This window comes from Neoarius graeffei, chromosome 1 (genome assembly GCF_027579695.1).
Source record: "Neoarius graeffei isolate fNeoGra1 chromosome 1, fNeoGra1.pri, whole genome shotgun sequence".
NCBI classification, from domain to species: domain Eukaryota; kingdom Metazoa; phylum Chordata; class Actinopteri; order Siluriformes; family Ariidae; genus Neoarius; species Neoarius graeffei.
In genome coordinates this window covers 56,108,067-56,133,198 of record NC_083569.1, presented here as the reverse complement: position 1 = coordinate 56,133,198, position 25,132 = coordinate 56,108,067, and the positions used below count along the sequence as shown (strand labels likewise).

Here is a 25,132-nt window from a genome sequence, read left to right as displayed (position 1 = left end):
CGGAACAGCAGCGGCAGCGCTTCCGCACGCTGCACTTGGAGGAGGTTGGCCGGCCATTCGCGTTTGGCCAGCAGCTCCGGGACACCTGACGGCGGTTGCTGAGGGCCGACAACCGCGACGCCGAGGGAATCATCGACCTGGTGGTGCTGGAACAATTCGTCGCCCGACTTCCGGGAGGAACCGCGGAGTGGGTCCAGTGCCATCGCCCGGCGTTGCTGGATCGGGCCATCGAGCTGGCGGAGGACCATATGGCGGCTGTTCTGACGGCAGGACAGCGTGTCTCTTCTTCTCCCCTCTCTTCTCTCTCCCCCTGTTCCTCGTCCTTGCCCCGTTCCCCCACCGTGGAGGTGGGAGCCGGTTCCACCCCAGCCAGCCCGCTGCACTCGCGGTGCCCTACTGTTTACTACTTCCGTGTCTGTGTCTTCCCCCCCCCCAGGTGAGTGAACTCCGAAACACTGGTGCAGAGAGAGAGCCTGGGCCGGTATGCTGGCGCTGCAAGGAGCCAGGGCACCTCCAGCATCAGTGCTCGGCGATGGAGGTGGGCATGGTGGTCTGGATCCCCGATGCGCCAGAGACCGCCCTTGATCGGGCCAGAGCGTATCGCGTACCAGTGAGTATCCAAGGGGATACGTATCAGGCTTTGGTGGACTCCAGCTGTAATCAGACCTCAATCCACCAAAGCCTGGTGCAAGACGAGGCATTGGGGAGAGCACAATTGGTGAAGACGTTGTGTGTGCACGGGGATGTTCACAACTACCCTTTAGGTGTCGGTCCACATTCTATTTCGAGGGGAGAAATTTAGAGTACAGGCGGTGGTTAATCCTCGCCTTACCCACTCGATAATTTTGGGGACTGATTGGCCGGGATTTGGGGAATGAATGACTCATTTAGTGAAGAGTGGGGCCTGCCATAGTTTAGCAGGGGGAGGTCCCGGTGTGGCATTGGTGGGAGCAGCTGTCACAGAGCTGTCTATGTCATCACCGCGTCAGAGTGAGGAGCCACAGGCTCCTCCTCCCTCTCTTGGGGAATCCCTCGCGGATTTCCCGTTAGAGCAGTCGCGAGACGAGACTCTGCGGCATGCATTTGACCAAGTGAGAGTAATCGATGGTCAAACGCTCCAGCCAAACGCCACACCGTCCTTCCCCTATTTCTCCATTATTAAGGATAGGTTATACTGAGTGACGCAGGACACTCAGACTAAAGAACCGATAACTCAGCTTTTGATCCCAAAGAGCCGCCGGGAATTTGTATTCCAGGCGGTTCACTTTAATCCCATGGCTGGACACTTGGGGCAGGATAAGACACTAGCCCGAATAATGGCCGGGTTCTATTGGCCAGGGATTCGCGGCGATGTCCGTAGGTGGTGTACGGCGTGCCGTGAATGCCAGTTAGCAAATCCAGCAGCCATTCCAAAAGCGCCTTTGCGCCCTCTGCCATTAATCGAGACCCCATTCGAAAGAATTGGGATGGATCTTGTCGGGCCATTAGATCGGTCAACACGAGGATATTGCTTTATTTTAGTTCTGGTGGACTATGCAACGCGATATCCGGAAGCAGTGCCTCTTCGCAATATCTCAGCACGCAGTATTGCGGAAGCACTCTTCCGCGTCATCTCCCGAGTTGGAATCCCCAAAGAGATTCTGACTGATCAAGGCACTGCGTTTATGTCACGTACGCTGCGAGAACTGTATGGGTTACTGGGAATTAAGCCTATCCGCACCAGTGTTTATCACCCACAAATGGATGGCTTAGTCGAACGGTTCAATCGCACCCTCAAAAACATAATTAAAAAAATTGTAAGCGAGGACGCATGCAACTGGGATAAATGGCTCGAGCCCCTGTTATTCGCAGTGCGAGAGGCCCCACAAGCCTCCACGGAGTTCTCCCCATTCGAATTATTATACGGGCGTAAGCTGCATGTCATTCTAGATGTGCTGCGTGAAAATTGGGAGGAGGGACCTTCAACAAGTAAAAATGAAATTCAGTACGTTAATCGACCTGCGCGCCAAACTCCACACCCTCATGCACTTAACCCAGGATAATTTGCGGCAGGCCCAAGAACGTCAAGTCCGTCTGTACGACAGGGGCACACGCCTTAGGGAGTTCACACCAGGAGATAAAGTACTCGTGTTGTTGCCCACGTCGAGCTCCAAATTAATCGCCAAGTGGCAAGGACCCTTTGAGGTCACACGGTGAGTCGGGGACGTCGACTGTGAAGTGAGGCGAACGGACAGGGGCGGGGCGTTACAGATTTACCACCTCAATCTGTTAAAACTTTGGAGCGAGGAGGTCCCCGTGGCGTTGATGTTGGTGGTTCCAGAGAAGGCGGAGCTGGGGCCAGAGGTTCAAAAAGGAAAATTGACATCGCCCACTGCTCTGGTCCCCTGTGGAGCCCACCTCTCCCCAACCTAACTCGCGGAGGTCACCCAGTTGCAAACAGAATTTTCTGACGTGTTCTCGCCCCTGCCGGGCCGCACCCACCTCATAGAACACCACATTGAGACATCCGCGGGGGTAGTAGTGCGCAGCTGCCCTTACAGACTGCCCAAACACAAAAAAAGGTGGTTCGGGAAGAACTCGAGGCCATGCTCGAAATGGGCATCGTCGAGGCCCACAGTCCACAGTGACTGGAGCAGCCAGGTGGTCTTGGTGCCCAAGGCCGACGGGTCGGTCCGGTTCTGTGTGGACTATAGAAAAGTCAACGCGGTGTCTAAATTCGATGCATACCCAATGCCTCGTATTGATGAGTTGTTCGATCGACTAGGCACGGCTCATTTTTATTTGACACTGGATTTGACAAAGGGATATTAGCAGATCCTCTTGACTCCACTATCCCGAGAGAAAAGGGCCTTTTCCACAGCGTTTGGCTTACACCAGTTCGTCATAATTCCTTTTGGGCTGTTTGGGGTGCCTGCTTCGTTCCAGCGGCTTATGGATGGGGTCCTCCGCCCCCACGCCACCTACGCGGCTGCATACCTAGATGACATCATTTACAGTAATGATTGGCCGCAGCACCTAAAACACCTGAGGGCCATCCTTGGGTTGCTGAGGCGAGCAGGTCTCACAGCCAACCCGAAGAAGTATGCAATTGGGCGGGTGGAAGTACGGTATCTGGGCTTCCACTTGGGCAATGGGCAGGTGCGTCCCCAAATTAACAAGACAGCAGTGATTGCGGCCTGCCCAAGACCAAAAAGGGGGTGAGACATTTCCTGGGGCTGGCTGGCTACTATCGTAGGTTTATACCTAATTATTCGGACGTCGCCAGCCTGCTGACTGATCTCACTAAAAAAGGGGCACCAGATCTGGTCCAGTGGATAGAGCAATGCCAGCGGGCTTTCTCTGAGGTAAAGGCTGCACTGTGTGGGGGGCCACCATTACATTCCCCTGACTTCACTCTCCCCTTTGTTTTGCAGACGGACACGTCGGACAGGGGGCTGGGGGCTGTTCTGTCCCAGGAGATGGAAGGGGAGGACCATCCAATACTGTACATCAGCTGGAAGCTGTCGGTGCACGAGGGTCGCTACAGCACAATAGAAAAGGAGTGCCTTGCCATCAAGTGGGCGGTCCTCGCCCTCCGCTACTACCTGCTGGGGCGCCCTTTCACCCTCTGTTCAGACCACGCACCCCTGCAGTGGCTCCACCGCATGAAGGATGCCAATGCGCGGATCACCCGTTGGTATCTGGCACTCCAGCCATTTAAGTTCAAGGTGGCCCACAGGCCGGGGGCGCAGATGGTCGTGGCGGACTTCCTCTCCCATCAAGGGGGGGGGGGGGGAGTCGGCTTCAGGCCAGACTGTTCCCCAGCCTGAGTCGGGTGGTGGGGGTATGTGGCAGTGGGGGCGTGGTCAAGCGTCAGTCTGTGAAGGGAGGGCGGAGTTAGGGAAGGTACCGGTAAGTGGCAGAATCACTACACCTGATGGGAATTAACCCATGTTTGTGTGTCTTCCCCAGTGACCGTGCCCTATAAAGGAGAGGGAGAGCAGAGGAAGGGAGCTCTCCCCCAACCTGGACACTTGTGTGCGTGCGTGTGTGAGAGAGTGAATATAAAAGCTGAAAAGCTAAATAAATGAGTTTTTGAGAACTCAGTTCTCGCCTGCTGTGCTTCTGTGCTCCACCCACCTAGAACTCTTGCTACATTTTGGTTAACCGCACAGCATATCCATTAACATCCGTTAACATCAGCATATCCATTCATTTTGTCACCTAAATGCACATCTATCAAATCAGAATAAAAATGCCTCATAAGAAACTACTTTTTTCAAAAGAACACCGTCAGTCAAAACACTATGATTTAAAAAAAAAAAAACACTAAAGACTGGAGGTGTTTTAGCAGGTACACTTGTATATTTAGATTTATATTTGAGATATAGGGGTGGCACGGTGGTGTAGTGGTTAGCGTTGTCGCCTCACAGCAAGAAGGTCCGGGTTCGAGTCCCGTGGCCGGCGAGGGCCTTTCTGTGTGGAGTTTGCATGTTGTCCACGTGGGTTTCCTCTGGGTGCGCCGGTTTCCCCCACAGTCCAAAGACATGCAGGTTAGATTAACTGGTGATTCTAAATTGGCCATAGGTGTGAATGGTTGTCTGTGTCTATGTGTCAGCCCTGTGATGACCTGGCGACTTGTCCAGGGTGTACCCTGCCTTTCGCCCGTAGTCAGCTGGGATAGACTCCAGCTTGCCTGCGACCCTGTAGAACAGGATAAAGCGGCTAGAGATAATGAGATGAGATTTTAGATATACACTGATCAGCCATGACTTGTCCAGGGTGTACCCCGCCTTTCGCCCATAGTCAGCTGGGATAGGCTCCAGCTTGCCTGCGACCCTGTAGAACAGGATAAAGCTGCTAGAGATAATGAGATGAGATTTTAGATATACACTGATCAGCCATAACATTATGACCACTGAGAGGTGAAGTGAATAACAGTGATTATCTCATCACAGTGGAATCTGTTGAGGGGTGGGATATACAACCCCGATTCCAAAAAAGTTGGGACAAAGTACAAATTGTAAATAAAAACAAAATGCAATAATTTACAAATCTCAAAAACTGATATTGTATTCACAATAGAACATAGACAACATATCAAATGTCGAAAGTGAGACATTTTGAAATTTCATGCCAAATATTGGCTCATTTGAAATTTCATGACAGCAACACATCTCAAAAAAGTTGGGACTGGGGCAATAAGAGGCTGGAAAAGTTAAAGGTACAAAAAAGGAACAGCTGGAGGACCAAATTGCAACTCATTAGGTCAATTGGCAATAGGTCATTAACATGACTGGGTATAAAAAGAGCATCTTGGAGTGGCAGCGGCTCTCAGAAGTAAAGATGGGAAGAGGATCACCAATCCCCCTAATTCTGTGCCGACAAATAGTGGAGCAATATCAGAAAGGAGTTCGACAGTGTAAAATTGCAAAGAGTTTGAACATATCATCATCTACAGTGCATAATATCATCAAAAGATTCAGAGAATCTGGAAGAATCTCTGTGCGTAACGGTCAAGGCCGGAAAACCATACTGGGCGCCCGTGATCTTCGGGCCCTTAGACGGCACTGCATCACATACAGGCATGCTTCTGTATTGGAAATCACAAAATGGGCTCAGGAATATTTCCAGAGAACATTATCTGTGAACACAATTCACCGTGCCATCCGCCGTTGCCAGCTAAAACTCTATAGTTCAAAGAAGAAGCCGTATCTAAACATGATCCAGAAGCGCAGACGTCTTCTCTGGGCCAAGGCTCATTTAAAATGGACTGTGGCAAAGTGGAAAACTGTTCTGTGGTCAGACGAATCAAAATTTGAAGTTCTTTATGGAAATCAGGGACGCCGTGTCATTCGGACTAAAGAGGAGAAGGACGACCCAAGTTGTTATCAGCACTCAGTTCAGAAGCCTGCATCTCTGATGGTATGGGGTTGCATTAGTGCGTGTGGCATGGGCAGCTTACACATCTGGAAAGACACCATCAATGCTGAAAGGTATATCCAGGTTCTAGAGCAACACATGCTCCCATCCAGACGACGTCTCTTTCAGGGAAGACCTTGCATTTTCCAACATGACAATGCCAAACCACATACTGCATCAATTACAGCATTATGGCTACGTAGAAGAAGGGTCCGGGTACTGAACTGGCCAGCCTGCAGTCCAGATCTTTCACCCATAGAAAACATTTGGCGCATCATAAAACGGAAGATACGACAAAAAAGACCTAAGACAGTTGAGCAACTAGAATCCTACATTAGACAAGAATGGGTTAACATTCCTATCCCTAAACTTGAGCAACTTGTCTCCTCAGTCCCCAGACGTTTACAGACTGTTGTAAAGAGAAAAGATGTCGTCTCACAGTTGTAAACATGGCCTTGTCCCAACTTTTTTGAGATGTGTTGTTGTCATGACATTTAAAATCACCTAATTTTTCTCTTTAAATGATACATTTTCTCAGTTTAAACATTTGATATGTCATCTATGTTCTATTCTGAATAAAATATGGAATTTTGAAACTTCCACATCATTGCAATCCGTTTTTATTTACAATTTGTACTTTGTCCCAACTTTTTTGGAATCGGGGTTGTATTAGGCAGCAAGAGAACAGTCAGTTCTTGAAGTTGATGTGTTGGAAACAGGAAAAATGACTTGTCAGAGTCACTCCGTAAGGATCTGAGTGACTCTGACAAGGGCCAAATTGTGATAGCAAGATGACTGGGTCTGAGCATCTCCAAAATGGCACATCCTGTGGAGTGTTCCTGGTATGCAGTGGTTAGTACCTACCAAAAGTGGTCCAAGGAAGGACAACCAGTGAACCAGCAACAGGGTCATGGGTGTCGAAGGCTCACTGATTTGCATGGGGCATGGAAGGCTAGCCCATATGGTCTCATCCCACAAAAGAGCTACTGTAGCACAAACTGTTGAAAAAGTTACTGCTGACACTTTTCTGTTTTAGCGACCATTAACTTTTTCAGGAGTTTATGAGATAATGAATGTTATTCATTTCACCTGTCAGTGGTCATAACGTCATGGCTGATCAGTGTATATTATTTGTATTTACATGTATCCAATCACCAGCTTACGTGGAATTTTATATTTCACATTCACTGGATTTTGAGAAAGAGCATTTTTATTTTTTGCAAATTCAATAAATAAAAATTTTATACAAAACATCAACAAAATCATTTCTGCGTAGAATGTAGTAGCAATTTGTGAAAAATGCTATAATTCTTGAAAAATAAAAGATATTTTCATTCCATGTTTTATTGATTTTTTTTTTTTTTGTATTTTTTGGGGTTTTGTTTTCAAGTGGAGTTTTTATTTCGTCCTCGGTTGGTTCAGCAACACGCTCCGCCATTTTGTTTTTCTCTACTCACAGTATATGAGCTGATAGCCTAGTAGTAGAGTAGCCAATCAGAGCGTGCGATTGCTCATATCCAGTGAATGTGGATAGAATAAATATAATACACACACACAGAAAATAGTATACCTACAGTGCAGTGCAACTTATAGGAAAAGGTATGCCATTATGTCAGTCAGCAGCGTTGACAGAGCCTGGGAGATTAAAGGGTAACATTTCCAAAGGTGTTTTTCCACATCAGTTTCCCACAGAAGAACCAGTTTCAGTTCAGTGTAGATACAGAATAAATAAAGCGTGGATTTGCAATATAATGTGAGGGTTAATTTAATATTAATGAGTTGATTTAGTATTACTGCCCAGTCTAAACTGCAAACAGAGCTCTCTTTATTATGTCTTTCTCTGCAGCAGTGACTGTGATGCACAAATTTTTATAGGTTATCATAAATAACTTACTCAAGCAATTTCTTATGTCTTTTTTATTAGCACTTTATGCTGTCTAATATTGCCCCACCTTGTCCATATAATTTATTTCTTTTTCTTTTCTATAAAAAAGTATACTTTTGATAGTGCAACTAGTCTAATAAATTAATATCAGCTGCACTCGTAATTATTTTTTTTTGAAGAAGTGTCTTTGCTCTGTGTGAAATAAATCAGTTTCATTATAGACATTGCATGCAAACATCCTTGAACCAAATTAGAAATTCAGAATCAAATTAAAAATCAGCCGATGTACACTGAAAGTGAGGCTCAGGTCAATATTTTGGATCTCCTGAAAAGCATGAAGCAAAACAGAGTAACATAGTACTGCATGTCCACAGCATTCTCGAGCTGTCTAATGAGTTTCAGCATGCGTAGTCAAGACCTATCAATTTTTCTGTTTCACTGAGCTGATGGAAATATGGTCCAATACGGTTTTAGTGGACTTCTAAGAGATATAGTAATATGTTCTGGGCTGCACTAGTATTTTCCCAGGTCTTCTGTGTAGTTAAGTTGTACTAAATACTGGTGTTGAAAATGTGACACTATTTTGAATGGACTGAAAATCAGCACATGCAATGCAAACGTATACTTTCTTACCCGTTTCTTTCCCCCACAGAACATCCACAATAAAATGAGGCACTATGAATTATATTTAGTACTAGCAGTATAGTAATCTTCTGGGTGATATTCCTATAGATAACTTTTGGTCCCCCTCTGAGCCAAAAGATTCACCATGACCTCTTACTCTCATTAATAATTTTGAGGGTTTTGTTCAATAGCTTGTTTATTTCAGTTTGATATCTCATAAGTCATATTTGGTTTTGAACTTCAGGCATGCCACTGGGGATATCTAAAAAAAGTGAATGTCAAGCCAGGGGGGTGTGGGGGCAGGCTACGCCCCCACTGGGGTGCAGGGGCAATGCCCCGCTGGGGGGTTTGGGGGCCTTTGGCCCCCAGAAGCCAGGACCTTTTCACAGAATTCATAGCACACATTTTAAAATTTGAGAAACTTTTAGAATAAAATGCATGCAAACTTTCAAATTACAAGAACATAATTTTTCACACTTTCAAAAAAATCTCATGAGGGGTATTTCATCTGACTGGCTCCACTCCTCTGACTAGTGGAGGGCTACTTAAACTTATCAAACATCACCATTTTTAATAAGTTTATTTTCAGTAAATATTACTGAAACAGGATAGCATTTTTGAAAATTAGTTAATACAAAAACAATGTACATATTTCATAGCTCATAACTTTATTATATTGCTGAAAAATTACACATCATAAGTTGGCAGCATGCTTTTTCTTTTTCTTGGGTAGTTCACCGTCTTAAAGAAATGACTGTCTGTCTGATTCAGTCCATGAATCAGCTTGTAAGTTGCATTACTTCTTGCCATGTGAAGTGCATCCAAGGCTTTTTTATCTTTAGCTACTTCTTTACACGAGGCTACAAGATCTTCTACATCACTCATGGCCAGAGTTTTCTCTGCAGCAAAAGCCAAGATTAAAGCCTGAAAAAATAAGTTTTAAAAGAAGTTAAAATCACAGTACATATCTGCTAATATCAACATGTACAATATTTAAATTTGAGAAGCATTAAACCACAACATTAACAGTTTCATGCAAAAGCATATAGGCCTATAGTCTATCAGATTCACTAACTGTTCTATTGTGCATTACGAAGACTCATATGTACACGAAACTACATTTGATTAATTAAACTTAGCCTGCAGTAGATCTAAATATTTAATAAGTTTTATCTGTATAAAATTACTTTAGTGAGGTATTTTCATGATTTTGCAATTGTAAGCAACTCAAAACTAGATCTAAATGTCAAATCAGTTGTATTTCATTCTAAATTTGAAACTTTTCTCTGTAATTAGGATATATTATATTCTTTGCATTGTTTGACAGTTAAGAGGAAAGTGCCAAAAACTTCAGCAAAAAGTGGTTTCTTACCTCAATATGTGCTTTCCTGTCCACAAATGGTGTCAGACGCTTAGACTGTGTAGCTGCAGGCTTTTCCGAGGCCTGTAAGTAAACAGGGCTAATGCCATATGTCAAATCTTGTTTTTGTGCATCTTCCTGGTGACGAGTGAAAAAATTACTCGGCAGTTGATGATTTGACTGCTTTTCATACAGTTTCCGTGCATGTCCTATTGTTTTGATATGGTCGACCATGGCAAAGCAACCATGATCAGCATACACTGGTGCTTGAAAGTTTGTGAACCCTTTAGAATTTTCTATATTTCTGCATAAATATGACCTAAAACATCATCAGATTTTCACACAAGTCCTAAAAGTAGATAAAGAGAACCCAGTTAAACAAATGAGACAAAAATATTATACTTGGTCATTTATTTATTGCGGAAAATGATCCAATATTACATATCTGTGAGTGGCTAAAGTATGTGAACCTTTGCTTTCAGTATCTGGTGTGACCCCCTTGTGCAGCAATAACTGCAACTAAACGTTTGCGGTAACTGTTGATCAGTCCTGCACACCGGCTTGGAGGAATTTTAGCCCATTCCTCCGTACAGAACAGCTTCAACTCTGGGATGTTGGTGGGTTTCCTCACATGAACTGCTTGCTTCAGGTCCTTCCACAACATTTCGACTGGATTAAGGTCAGGACTTTGACTTGGCCATTCCAAAACATTAACTTTATCCTTCTTTAACCATTCTTTGGTAGAACGACTTGTGTGCTTAGGGTCGTTGTCTTGCTGCATGACCCACCTTCTCTTGAGATTCAGTTCATGGACAGATGTCCTGACATTTTCCTTTAGAATTCGCTGGTATAATTCAGAATTCATTGTTCCATTAATGATGGCAAGCCGTCCTGGCCCAGATGCAGCAAAACAGGCCCAAACCATGATACTACCACCACCATGTTTCACAGATGGGATAAGGTTCTTATGCTGGAATGCAGTGTTTTCCTTTCTCCAAACATAACACTTCTCATTTAAACCAAAAAGTTCTATTTTGGTCTCATCCAGCCACAAAACATTTTTCCAATAGCCTTCTGGCTTGTCCACGTGATCTTTAGCAAACTGCAGACGAGCAGTCATGTTCTTTTTGGACAGCAGTGGCTTTCTCCTTGCAACCCTGCCATGCACACCATTGCTGTTCAGTGTTCTGATGGTAGACTCATGAACATTAACATTAGCCAATGTCAGAGAGGCCTTCAGTTGCTTAGAAGTTACCCTGGGGTCCTTTGTGACATCGCTGACTATTACACGCCTTGCTCTTGGAGTGATCTTTGTTGGTTGACCACTCCTGGGGAGGGTAACAATGGTCTTGAATTTCCTCCATTTGTACACAATCTGTCTGACTGTGGATTGGTGGAGTCCAAACTCTTTAGAGATGGTTTTGTAACCTTTTCCAGCCTGATGAGCATCAACAACGCTTTTTCTGAGGTCCTCAGAAACCTCCTTTGTTCGTGCCATGATACACTTCCACAAACATGTGTTGTGAAGATCAGACTTTGATAGATCCCTGTTCTTTAAATAAAACAGGGTACCCACTCCATACCTGATTGTCATCCCATTGATTGAAAACACCTGACTCTAATTTCACCTTCAAATTAACTGCTAATCCTAGAGGTTCACATACTTTTGCCACTCACATTTATGTAATATTGGATCATTTTCCTCAATAAATAAATGACCAAGTATAATATTTTTGTCTAATTTGTTTAACTGGATTCTCTTTATCTACTTTTAGGACTTGTGTGAAAATCTGATGTTTTAGGTCATATTTATGCAGAAATATAGAAAATTCTAAAGGGTTCACAAACTTTCAAGCACCACTGTAGTTCAGTGTTTCGCAAAGTGTGGTCCGTGGACCACTGGTGGTCCGCGAGGTGATCTACAAATGTAGTCAGCATTTTCAAGATAAGCTAGCATATGCTTTGTAACATTATTAGAAAGTTAAATTTATCCAATCTTGTTTTTAACGGCAATCAAACGGGCCTATAATTTCATCATTATTATTAAAAAAGCGTTCTGCATCTGAATTTGCACCACATAAAACTTGTAGTGTGCACGTGCTCTTATTCCACCTCTCGTCTCTAGGCAACAGTCACCTCACAAATCTCTGCCTCACAGGCAAACAGGCAGGCAGACCTGAAAACAAGCAAACGAAAATTCTGAACATATAATAGGCTAATCCTAACTAGCTCGTGTTCGTGGCGATTTTTTAAAATTTACTGAAAGTGAAACAACAAGGATGGAGAAGTGGCTGACAGGTTCAGTTAAGAGGAAAAACCTGACACTACCGACACAAGCATCAATAAGGAGAAAATGCAAAGAAAAGAAGATTCAGTTATCACTGAGTCCCCAACACAGAAAGAACAAGAAAAACAAGCTCAGCAGACTAAACCAACGGCAAAGGTGAAAAGAAAATACCACAATGAATATCTAAAGTTGGGATTTTTCTGGACTGGGGATTCTGAAGATCCCAATCCCCAATGTGTCCTGTGCTATGAGATTTTAGCCAACGAGGCAATGAAGCCAGCAAAACTCAAGCGCCACATTGAGACGAAACACAAAGAATGCCTTGGCAAACTTTTGCCTTTAAAAACCACGGAGGATATGGAATGGATAGGCCTTTAATGTATTTAGTTAACCATAATTTTTTCAATTAAAAACACCTAATAGTACACATCTCTGTATGGTCTGTGTGTGTGTGTGTGTGTGTGTGTGTGTGTGTGTGTGTGTGTGTGTGTTGTGTGGGGCGGGGGGGCGGGTGTTGACAGGTGGTCCTTGAAATTTTTTTTGGGGACAAAGTGGTCCTTGGTCTGAAAAAGTTTGAGAAACACTGGCATAGTTAGTCTCTGCATCACACAAGACGCACCTGCATTTACCAGCAATGTTAACTTTCCGGTAATATTCGCCCACAGTGGTGTCCGTTTCTTTATCTTTATAAACGACTTTTAATGGTTTTGAACACCATTCCCAATTCCATTTCACTCTGCACCCACTATCAACTTCCCTTGCTCGGTTTTCTTTTCAATTAATAATTTTTGCCATTGTTCAAAATATTCGCTTTCTAACTTCGAAATGCGGTTACCACATTGAAAACAAGCAAGAACGAGCTACAATATATTCACATTGCCGATTGGCTACATTACTAACGCTTGACACGTTTTCTTCCAATCACGAACCTCATTACACATGAATAATCGGAGTCAAGGTCAGTCTGTAAAACACGGAATGGGACATGGAATCGGATGCAAAATAGCAAATATTATGTTTGCACATTTACCGCAAGTCAACACCTCTCCCGATTTTTGAGTATTTTGGCATTTCACAAAATTTTCAAAATGTACACAAATCCGCAAATTTTCGCAGATCCGCGACCAAATAGCATGCCTGGAACTTGAATGCAATCTTTTGGGCTGTCGAGATTCATGGTTTTGCTGGTGATCTGCATAACTTTTGCAAATTATGCTCAAGGAATGCAATAAATGAATTCTTTCATCGACGGTATCTACTTTCCTGGTAAGCTGAATAATTTATGTTGTGATTTGTTAGATATGGCTTACCGTCCATCTGTCCAAAAGAACGGGTGGCAAAGAGTCTCCTCTACTTTAGGTCTGTCCTTTGGATCATGACTGATCATCCACTCCACCAAGTCCTTTGCTATTTCATCCTCCAGGTGTTCCAGAGAGTACTTCCCACGAAGAATATTCACCTCACACCAGACACTTTTGCCAAACGGATGATGTCCAATGGAGAGGATGTAATACACCAACATTCCTGCAACCTAAAAGAGTTTTCAAACCAAAAATGATTCTTGGATTTTAATTTTAACATTTATTATGGATTCTGCTTGATATCCAAAACCTGAATGTCAGAACTCCTCTTGTAGCCATGGTTACTGTCCTCATCAAGTGTTTCGCTGGCTTTCCAGCACTTTGTCCCAGCAGGATTAGTGCGGCAAGTCGTCTCCCCCAACTTCAGTTTTCGACTTATGCCAAAATCAGCCAATCTCGCCTTTCCAGTTATATCTGTTAAATAATAATAATAAATAATAATAAAAAAATGGGTTAAAGGGCCACTGAAGTATGCACCAGTTATAAAATAATTAGACAGGCCTGATAATTAAATAATGATTCCTACCAATCAGAACATTTTGAGGTTTCATGTCTCGATGAAGCACAATGGTATCTTGGCTATGAAGAACTTGTAGGCTACGGAGTACTCCTTTTACAATTTTCTTCAGGACCTGTAGCTGCAGAGAACGGTCTTCTGGCAAACGGTTTAGGATGTACTCCTCCAGTGTGTATTCACAAAGTTGAAGGACAAGATACCCAAATTTGTCATCTTCTGCAAAGTCCACATATCGCACAATCCAAGGATTGTCGAGCTCAGGAAGCCGTAGAAATTCCTCTTCATTTTTGAGGTCTTGATAATTGGACTTTAACATTCGTTTGACAGCTACCTCAGTGCCGTCATCTCTCAGTCCAAGAAAAACCTGTGTTCCATCACTTCCTTTAGCTATCTCAAATTCAGGGATATCACCAATTGTGAGATTCCTCAGGCGATAAACCTTACTTGCTTCCATGCTAGCAAGTTTCTCTAGCTTGGGCTTCCAGCGTTGGCTGATTGAATGCCATTTTCTTGGCACTGATGAATCCTCAGTATGTGCTGCAAATGGATGCACGGTGGAGTTTGACTCCTCAACTGAAGTCTTTTCAGTACCTGAATCAAGTTTTGATTTTTGTACAGCATCTTCTTTTGAGCTTGTCTCTTGCTGCATGCCTTTCCTCTTTTTTTTCTTCTTTTTCTTCTTTGATGATGTGCTGTCTGCTACATTACCTAAGCTTGAACTTTGGGGAAATCTGAGATTTGTGTCCAGTTTTCGCAGTTCATCTTTAACGACATTATTTGTTCTGATGTCTACAGCAAAAAGAACCCTCTCAGGCACTGAGGTTAATCCACGAGAATGAATGTGCTCTGGGACAAATTCATACAGGGCAGCAAACAAACGGTAAACAAGAACGATGACATTAGTTGAGCAGTTAGGCTCAGTGAGAGGCATAAGTGCATTGCAAAACTCTTCAAGAACAACAGGGTTAATACCATCAGCTGTAGGTTTTCGCTTAGAGAACTTGTCCATAGTCACACAAAGAATACTGAGTATTTGGGGATTGAACACATTTCCCTGCACTGTATTAGTGAGCAGTAAACCTTGGATCAGAATGGGTACGAGCTCATTAAATATCTGAGGGGATATTTCTCTCATCATGCAAATTACAGCATTTAGGCTGTTCAGTGCCATCATCCTATATTCATGAGGAATTCTGGGAAAGCGTTTGATAAATCCCTGGATGTAGGTGTCCGTTTTCTTGGAGTCTTTCAACCACTTTATGCTACTTTGTTGATATTGTTCTGCTGATCTGCCCATAACATTAAAGTATCTTTCAAAAAGTGCAAGAAGGGTAAAAGGATGTTCCTCAAGAAAATGTTCCCTACAGAAGTTAAAAACCTCTGGCTGAGTTTTTTTGAGAACCATAGTAGTAAAATTGAAAAACATTCTGCATTTCTCTACAGCTTCATTTCCTGCAGGTAATTTATTCATAAGAGTCTCTACTTTTTTATCAAGATCAGGAATTATCCTATAATTTATTTCAGGGTCAGCACCAGCTTCTATAAGTGTTTTGAATATGTCCACTCTGTTTTTCCTGGCAGCACACTGTAATGGTGTCATTATTTGCTGACGATGACCATTTGGATTAGCTTTTGCAGCTATTAATTTTCTCACAATATTCAGTGGAACTCCTGCTGTATTTGCAGCGTAGTGGAGAGATGTTAGGCCGTTTGTGGACAGTATGTTGGGATCTGCATTTTCTCCAAGTAGAAAGTTACAAATCTCTTCATTCCCACACACAACTGCTGCTGTCAGCAGGGTAACGTCATCATTCCAGATTGCAGAAGAATACAGTCCATTAATATTGATTCCTCTAACTAGTTTCTTCAGTTTGTTTGATTTGTTGTCAACAATGCATTGTATTAACGGATTTGTTTTCCTTGGCTCCAATTCAGGAATGGGAAATGATATAGGTATTTGGAATGCCATTGGTTCTCTCAACAGGACATTTGACAAATTGCGATGGCCTGGGTTATCACTTCAGCTGTCACTTCACATCCATACATTTTACTTTCAAGAAAAATCTGCATGCTACTGTAAAAGACACAGAAATAGACCATGATTAGTTCACAAGCTGACATCATACCACAGAATTTATAGATTGAGATATACACTTACTTACAGAGTGCAATTACTGGACACATTATTACAATTCTCTTTGTTTTTAATCCAATTTCCTAGCTTACGAAATGATTTCCAATTGAAAACCTTTCTAAAAGGAAAACTATTTGTTGTAGTGTTCTTCCTACAACCTTTACAAATTGCCCTGAGGAGACAAACTGAAAATCTAAGGGTAGTATCTCACTGGGCTGCGACAGCCTGCGACAAGTTGGAGACACAACAACTGCAATAAAATATGCAAATTTTCACTTGGAATCACACTGAATTGATATTCGCATATTTTATAGCAATTGTTGTGTCTCCAACTAGTCGCAGGCTGTCGCAGCCCAGTGAGATACACTCACACTTCCTGTCTCAGGGAAACTGACTTGAGAAGGGTTTGTGACGGCTTTGCGACACCAGCGACGCATTTGCGGCTATTTTGAGAGAAATTTTGTCGCACGAATTTTTTGAACATGTTCAAAATTTCAGCGACGAAGGAGCGACACTTTGCGACTCATGCGAGGAAACTGAGAAGCCCCGCGAATGTTTCAACACACTTTTGAAACTCTCTCGTGAATGATGTTCGCAATTTGTTGCAAGCTGTCGCAGCCCAGTGAGATACTAGCTTAGATGGTAAAAAAGAACATGTATTGGTACAAACTGCAAATGATTTAAATTTAAATTATTTGGTTTATTAGTTCGGGAATTGCTCATCATTTTATCACCATGTATGGAAAATTTTTCACCTCTAAGGACCTGGTGTTTCGTGTGTATTTTGTATATGCTGAATTTGACACTGCATTAAAGCACCGTCTTTTCAAATATCTCCATTCAGCTGAAGCTATGAAGGACAAAAACCACCAGAAAGTATTATAAACTTATGATCAAGCATAATGAGACTGTTTGTTTACCGTTATGCCATGGTGTAAATAATGCCTTACCCATAAAGTTTGATTTTGACCAGGGTCTGTGTGGCAGAATTACTCTCAGAATAGACACCGAGCTCGCCACTGATCATTCATACAAGTTTAATGTGGTTAACAAGCATCACATTATAGGCCGACTTCCATTTGATCATAACTAATAGTAGAGACCCAGCTAACTATGGGCGAAAGGCAGGGTAGCTGGGATAGGCTCCAGCTTGCCTGCGACCCTGTAGAAGGATAAAGCGGCTAGAGATAATGAGATGAGAATGAGATGAGAATAGTAGAGACTTGTGCAGGTCTGAGCTCAGCCTTTATCTGATTGGGAGATAGAAGCTAGTCAAGTCAAGTTTATTTGTATAGCGCTTTTAACAATAAACATTGTCGCAAAGCAGCTTTACACAATTTGAACGACTTAAAACATGAGCTAATTTTAATCTCTAATCTATCCCCAATGAGCAAGCCTGTGGCGACGGTGGCAAGGAAAGACTCCCTCAGACGACATGAGGAAGAAACCTCGAGAGGAACCAGACTCAAAAGGGGACCCATCCTCATTTGGGCAACAGCAGACAGCATGACTATAATATTAACAGCTTTAACAAGAAGTCAGTTTCGTTGATGTTATAAACTCTTCATTGATGGAAACTTGAGTGCAAAACTGTTCATGACAACTGCAGTCCTAAAGTTAGCAAGTCAACTGTAGTCCTCAGCCGTAAAAGCATTACTGTAGGAGTCCAGAGCATCTTCCAAGTGCGACGTTCAACTGTCCTCATGGGGCCGTCCTCCACAGGAGCAATGTGATGAGACTCCGACCAGACACAGGGCATCAGGATGGATCAGGCAGGTCTGAGGAGCAGAAGAGATCAGCATCTCGATCCCAGGACCAACATGTAACTCAGAGGGACATATTTGGGGGGGGGGGGGGGGGGGAGACACAGGTTGTTAAGTATGCCCAATGTCACCTGAATAAGTAGGAACAGTATACATATTGCACTGAGTACAAGCAGGGACTCCGGCAACTAACTATGACAGCATAACTAAAAGGGGAGAGCCAGAAGGTAACACAGGCATGAGGGAGCCCAGGGACATAAAGCAGCCAGCCACTACACCGTCAACAAACTCGAGTGAGCAAGCGAGTGGGGGACTGACAGCATCCATGCATCCCAGTTTACCAAAACACTATGTCTGAGGACCCTCCAGATCTACACCTTTACCTCAAACACCATTAACAAAAGGCTTGACTAAACAGATGTTTTCAGCCTAGACTTAAACACAGACTGTATCTGAGTCCCGAACATTACTTGGAAGGCTGTTCCATAACTGTGGGGCTTTGTAAGAAAAGGCTCCGCACCCTGATGTAGCCTTCACTATATGAGGTACCAGCAGATAGCCTGTACCTTTTGATCTAAGTAGGCGTGGCGGGTCATAGAGGACCAGAAGTTCACTCAGGTACTGTGGTGCGAGACCATTTAGTGCTTTAAAGGTCAATAGTAGTACTTTCATTCATAATCAATACGAAATTTGATTGGGAGCCAATGCAATGTGGATAAGACAGGGGTGATGTGGTCATATTTTCTAGTTCTAGTAAGGACTCTTGCTGCTGCATTTTGAACTAACTGGATCTTGTTTATGCACTTATTGGAACATCCAGACAGTAAGGCATTACAATAATCCAACCTGGAGGTAACGAAGCATGAACTAGTTTTTCTGCATTGTGTAGTGACATTAAATTTCTTATCTTAGCAATATTTCTGAGATGAAAGAAAGCTATCCGGGTAATGTTATCAATGTGAGTTTCGAATGAAAGACTGGGGTCAGTAATCACCCCGAGGTCTTTTACTGCTGCACGTGAAGAAACAGAAAGGCCATCCAGAGTTACTGTGTAATCAGAAAACTTACTTCTAGCTGCATGTGGTCCTAGTACTGTACAAGCACTTCAGTCTTGTCAGAGTTAAGCAGAAAGAAATTAATAAGCATCCAGTGTCTAATGTCCTTTAAACATTCCTCATTTCTATTAAGCTGGTGTCTTTCATCAGGTTTTGCAGAAACATACAATTGTGTGTCATCAGCATAACAGTGGAAACTAATACAATGTTTACGAATAATATCACCCAGAGGTAACATATATAAAGAAAAAAAAAAGCAGTGGACCCAAGATAGAACCTTGTGGAACACCAAACTTAACCTCAGTACGTCTAGAAATATCACCATTTATATCAACATACTGATAGCGATTAGTTAAATAAGACCTGAGCCAGGAGAGGGCCGTTCCCTTAACTCCCACAACATTTTCTAGTCTATCCAGAAGAATGGTATCAAATGCTGCACTAAGGTCAAGCAACACAAGTAGTGAGACACAGCCCTGATCAGACGCCAACAGTAGATCGTTTACTACTTTAACTAAAGCTGTCTCTGTGCTATGATTAGGTCTAAATCCTGACTGATACATTTCATGGATGTTATTCCTATGTAAATATGAGCACAACTGCTGTGCCACAGCTTTTTCAAGGATCTTGGAGATAAAGGGGAGGTTTGATATTGGCTGATAATTGGACAGCTGACAGGGATCAAGGTCAGGTTTTTTAATCAGGGGTTTGATAACTGGTAGTTTAAAGGATTTGGGTACATAGCCAATCGTAAGAGAAGAATTTATTATTTTTAGAATCAGTTCAATTACTTCAGGTATTATCTGTTTGAATAGACGTGTAGGTAAGGGATCTAGTACGCAAGTTGAGGCTTTTGATGCCGAGATTAATGAAAGTAATTCAGTTTCTTTTAGGGGAGTAAAACATTCAAATTGATGATCTGATACAGTTATATTGTTAACGACAGGGTCACTTGTGGGCGGCACGGTGGTGTAGTGGTTAGCGCTGTCGCCTCACAGCAAGAAGGTCCGGGTTCGAGCCCCGTGGCCGGCAAGGGCCTTTCTGTGCAGAGTTTGCATGTTCTCCCCGTGTCCGCGTGGGTTTCCTCCGGGTGCTCCGGTTTCCCCCACAGTCCAAAGACATGCAAGTTAGGTTAACTGGTGACTCTAAAAAATTGTCCGTAGGTGTGAATGTGAGTGTGAATGGTTGTCTGTGTCTATGTGTCAGCCCTGTGATGACCTGGCGACTTGTCCAGGGTGTACCCCGCCTTTCGCCCGTAGTCAGCTGGGATAGGCTCCAGCTTGCCTGCGACCCTGTAGAACAGGATAAAGCGGCTAGAGATAATGAGATGAGAAGAGAGATGAGACATGGTCACTTGCATTGTCTGACCTTAAATTAGTAGTTTGAATTTTTTGTCAGATATTCTCAATTTTGTCATTAAAAAAAAAAAATCATGAAATCGTTGCTACTACAGGTATGCATGTGTCTATAGTGGACTTATTCCTGGTTAATTTTGCTACAGTATTAAATAGGAATCTAGGATTATTTTTGTTATCTTCTATTAGGGAGGAGAGATATGTTGATCTCGCAGCACAGAGCTTTTCTAAACTTCAGGAAGCTCTCCTTCCACGCTAATTTGAACACTACCAATTTTGCTTGACGCCATTTATGTTCCAATTTTCTAGTGGTCTGTTTTAATGTGCGAGTGTCATCATTATACCAGGGTGCTCATTTTTTGTCTCTGACTATTTTCCTTTTAAGAGGAGCTACATTATCTAAGGTATGGCGGAATGTTGACTCTAAGCATTCAGTTGCCTGATCAAGTTCTGCAGGGGCTGACAGTGACCCAATCAAAGTTGATAACTCTGGGAGATCATTTATAAAGCTCTGTGCAGTAGTTGATGCGAATGTACGTTTAATACAGTAGCGTGGTGAGGTGCATATATTATTACTCAGACATAGTTTGAATGAGATGAGATAATGATCTGAGATAACTTCAGACTGTGGAAGTATGACTATATTGTCTGTTTAAACCGAATGTTAGTATAAGATCGAGGGTGTGACCACCATTATGGGTCGGTCCTATGACATTCTGATTAATCCCTACTGAATCTAAAATGGACACAAATGCTGTTCTTAAAGGGTCTTCTGGGTTATCGAAGTGAATATTAAAATCTCCGACAACTAAAGCTTTGTCTAAGGAAATCAGGGATGTGATTGGCCAAGGACAAAAAAAAGCAGGAAAATATATAGACCCATAATGCGACACAGCAGCAGTGTGGTGTGGTATGGCGCGGCAACAGTGCAGCCACTACACACAGTAACCTCATTTTGACACTTTTAATGAAAAGTGCAATACGCAAACATTTAGTGCCAATTTTCATCATTGGAAAACAATTATTTTGAGGGCAAACAACCTCAAACAATAGGTGCAGATATTAGAACAGGTGATGAGCACACACTGTCATTTTTTTCAAAATAGGCACAATAACAATGTCAGTAAGTGTAGTATAAAGTCAAGAAGTGTAACAAAGTACAAAGTCAGGAAGTGTAACATGGACATACAAGTGAAAAAACACTAAACTCCCTCATCAACAGCTTTAATGTCAGGGCTATTCACTGCAAGTCTGGCCATAAGTCCAAAGTATGCTGGAAAAGATATAATAAAATAAATTATACAATTATGACACAATCCCTGCATATTTTAGCCAATAAACACAAACTGCAGTACACATGAACTTGGTCTATCACCAGTATACGGACATTGTTATTATGCAGCATGTATGATAATGTGCTATGCAGCCAAGATGGACTATAATAATAGTTCAAGTTTTTCATCAGCATCAATGTTGATGTTGATATCATGTTGCCTACACTGTTATGTTATTATGAACCACATTGAACATTCTGTAATTAAGCAATATAACAAGGGTGGGAGTGTGGCTGTTCCTGGATATCCTCACAGGTGTGGTTTAGCTGCAGGCATGAAGCCGGGGCTGAGAGTAATCAATGAGTATTGCTATCTTGGCAAGGCATTCCAATCATCTCTACCAACTCAACTACAGAACAGGGTATACTGTACAGCAATCCTTAAATTAAATTTAATACCTTTTTTTTTTTTTACTACCTTTAGATTTTTACACCATCATGACAGAGTTGCAAGTGTTAATCAGCGACCTTTTGTAATGTGTACACAGATTAACATATATGCTATACATACTAGTGTTTCAAATGACAAACAACCAGTGAATTGCTATGACGTCGGCATCAAACTGTTGAGACCTCAGGTTTGAGACGATAATCTTGATAGGCTAAAGCCCACCATTTAAACGAACTGATGCGAATTGTAGCAGACAGAATTTCAATCAAATTAGGACACCTCATAGTCAAAAAAAAAATACCTCTACAACCAAATTTAACACTTAATTGCCTTGTTCACTTAACGTTCACTTAACGCTAACATTCTAAAACCTTAGTAACATTAGGAAGCCATCTCATGCGAACGGCTAGGCAATTTCTAGGCAAATAATTTTGTTAGCTGTGGCAAATCATGTTGAATGCTGACACGCGAAACTTTCCTTTCCCAAAAACAAAAAAATGCCTTTTTCCAACTATACAAGTAAATCATCTAAACACTTTCAAGAGGAGAAATGTTTACTCACTGATACCTGCAGTTTTCATTTTTTTTTCAACCTAGCCTGGTAGCTACACATTGACTAACCTGGCTAGTACCATAACTGGCTAACTAAGAAACATTTGATTAACGTTAGCATTAATACCACCATGGCAAATCTTGGACATTGAGATCAGTGAAAAACTATTAGATAATAGGCATGCAAACAAATACATGAAAACAATATTAGCATAGGCCTACCTGAATCATCCAAATGTCGATCCTATTGACAACTGAAGACATCGAAGACACTGGTATGCTATGTCACACACGAGAGTAGGGTGACGGCTGCATCCATTCCAACAACAAACTGACTACTAACGTGCGTGCATCTTACATTACTTGACTCGGGTCACATAAAGGTTACTCTCGCGTTATGCATAATGGGCTTTTTTTTATTATTATTGGTACCGCTTAACCTAGGGTAGGTTATTATGCGCACGCGTGGCTCATTGGAGTTGCCTATGGGTAATGTGGTCCTACCCCTCCCAAAAAAAAAAAAAAACGAATTTGCATGATTCACGAGGGTCACATTTTTATGCCTGAAAATCCGGAATTCCGGAAAAATCCGGAAGAATCACATCCTCGGGAAATAACCAGATCTGAGGTAAAATCTGCAAATTCAGAAAGAAACTCAGAATATGGCCCTGGGGGCCGGTAAATAATAAGTAATGGAATTAACTGGGTAGACCTATTTTTCGAGGCTACATACATTATGAGTATGAAGAACTTCAAATGTATTAAATTTATAACCAAGTTTTTGTGTTACACCTAGATAATCATTATAAATAACCGCGACGCCTCCTCCTCTGCCAGTTAGACGAGGCTGGTGTATATAACTGTATCCAGGAGGACTCGCTTCATTTAATGCTATATATTCATTTGGCTTAATCCATGTTTCAGTTAAACAAAGTAGATTAAACTCCTGATCAGTAATGAGTTCATTAACCATTAGCGCTTTAGATGCAAGAGATCTAATATTTAATAGCCCTACCTTTAGATTAAAAGGTGCTGGCAGCAGCTGTACAGTCAGTATGATCTAATTTTATATTGATTAGGTTACTGGAACAAACTCTCTGAATACTTCTACCTTTTTGTTTAGCTCGGGGAACAGACACGGTCTTGATGTAGTGGACCAAGTGATGACTCTGTGCAGCTAGCAGACAGTCGGTTTAGCCTGTTCGTCTGCTCCCTGGCCTTGGCTCTGGATTGTCAGAAATTAACTAGGCCTGTTCTGAGACTATGACCTATGCTGCAGGAAATGAGAGCAGCACCTTCCCGAGTGGGATGGATACCGTCCTGCCCTAACAGGCCAGCAGTGCCCTCAAAATTAGCCCAATTATCTATAAAGCCCACACTGTTTTCAGAGCACCACCTGGACAACCAGCAGTTCAGTGACCATACAGTGGGGCAAAAAAAGTATTTAGTCAGCCACCAATTGTGCAAGTTCTCCCACTTAAAAAGATGAGAGAGGCCTGTAATTTTCATCATAGGTACACTTCAACTATGAGAGACAGAATGGGGGGAAAGAATCCAGGAAATCACATTGTAGGATTTTTAATGAATTAATTGGTAAATTCCTCGGTAAAATAAGTATTTGGTCACCTACAAACAAGCAAGATTTCTGGCCCTCACAGACCTGTAACTACTTCTTTAAGAGGCTCCTCTGTCCTCCACTCGTTACCTGTATTAATGGCACCTGTTTGAACTCGTTATCAGTATAAAAGACACCTGTCCACAACCTCAAACAGTCACACTCCAAACTCCACTATGGCCAAGACCAAAGAGCTGTCAAAGGACACCAGAAACAAAATTGTAGACCTGCACCAGGCTGGGAAGACTGAATCTGCAATAGGTAAGCAGCTTGGTGTGAAGAAATCAACTGTGGGAGCAATTATTAGAAAATGGAAGACATACAAGACTACTGATAATCTCCCTCGATCTGGGGCTCCATGGAAGATCTCACTCCGTGGGGTCAAAATGATCACAAGAACGGTGAGCAAAAATCCCAGAACCACACGGGGGGACCTAGTGAATGACCTGCAGAGAGCTGGGACCAAAGTAACAAAGGCTGCCATCAGTAACACACTACGCCGCCAGGGACTCAAATCCTGCAGTGCCAGATGTGTCCCCCTGCTTAAGCCAGTACATGTCCAGGCCCGTCTGAAGTTTGCTAGAGAGCATTTGGATGATCCAGAAGAGGATTGGGAGAATGTCATATGGTCAGATGAAAACAAAATAGAACTTTTTGGTAAAAACTCAACTTGTCGTGTTTGGAAGAGAAAGAATGCTGAGTTGCATCCAAAGAACACCATACCTACTGTGAAGCATGGGGGTGGAAACATCATGCTTTGGGGCTGTTTTTCTGCAAAGGGACCAGGACGACTGATCCGTGTAAAGGAAAGAATGAATGGGGCCATGTATCGTGAGATTTTGAGTGAAAACCTCCTTCCATCAGCAAGGGCATTGAAGATGAAACGTGGCTGGGTCTTTCAGCATGACAATGATCCCAAACACACCGCCCGGGCAACGAAGGAGTGGCTTCGTAAGAAGCATTTCAAGGTCCTGGAGTGGCCTAGCCAGTCTCCAGATC

General features: G+C 42.6%; 1 protein-coding gene across 11 annotated transcripts in view; it reads right to left on the bottom strand.

Annotated features, from left to right (window-relative positions):
• Positions 1 to 25,132, bottom strand: part of LOC132894981 (uncharacterized) — a 39,218-nt gene that overhangs the window by 3,428 nt on the left and 10,658 nt on the right. For 6 of the 11 annotated variants that reach the window (XM_060935142.1, XM_060935174.1, XM_060935134.1 and 3 more), the window contains 3 exons: positions 13,945 to 16,009; positions 13,669 to 13,832; positions 13,368 to 13,588 (listed from right to left, as the gene is read on the bottom strand). In XM_060935142.1, coding sequence (XP_060791125.1) covers positions 13,368 to 13,588; positions 13,669 to 13,832; positions 13,945 to 15,904 — 2,345 coding nt within the window. In that variant the 5' untranslated portion in view covers positions 15,905 to 16,009. Of the gene's footprint in view, positions 1 to 8,889; positions 9,335 to 9,655; positions 9,909 to 11,612; positions 11,947 to 11,981; positions 12,621 to 13,367; positions 13,589 to 13,668; positions 13,833 to 13,944; positions 16,010 to 25,132 lie in introns of those variants that run through there. The other 5 variants (XR_009655702.1, XM_060935208.1, XM_060935195.1 and 2 more) reach the window with 5 other exon arrangements.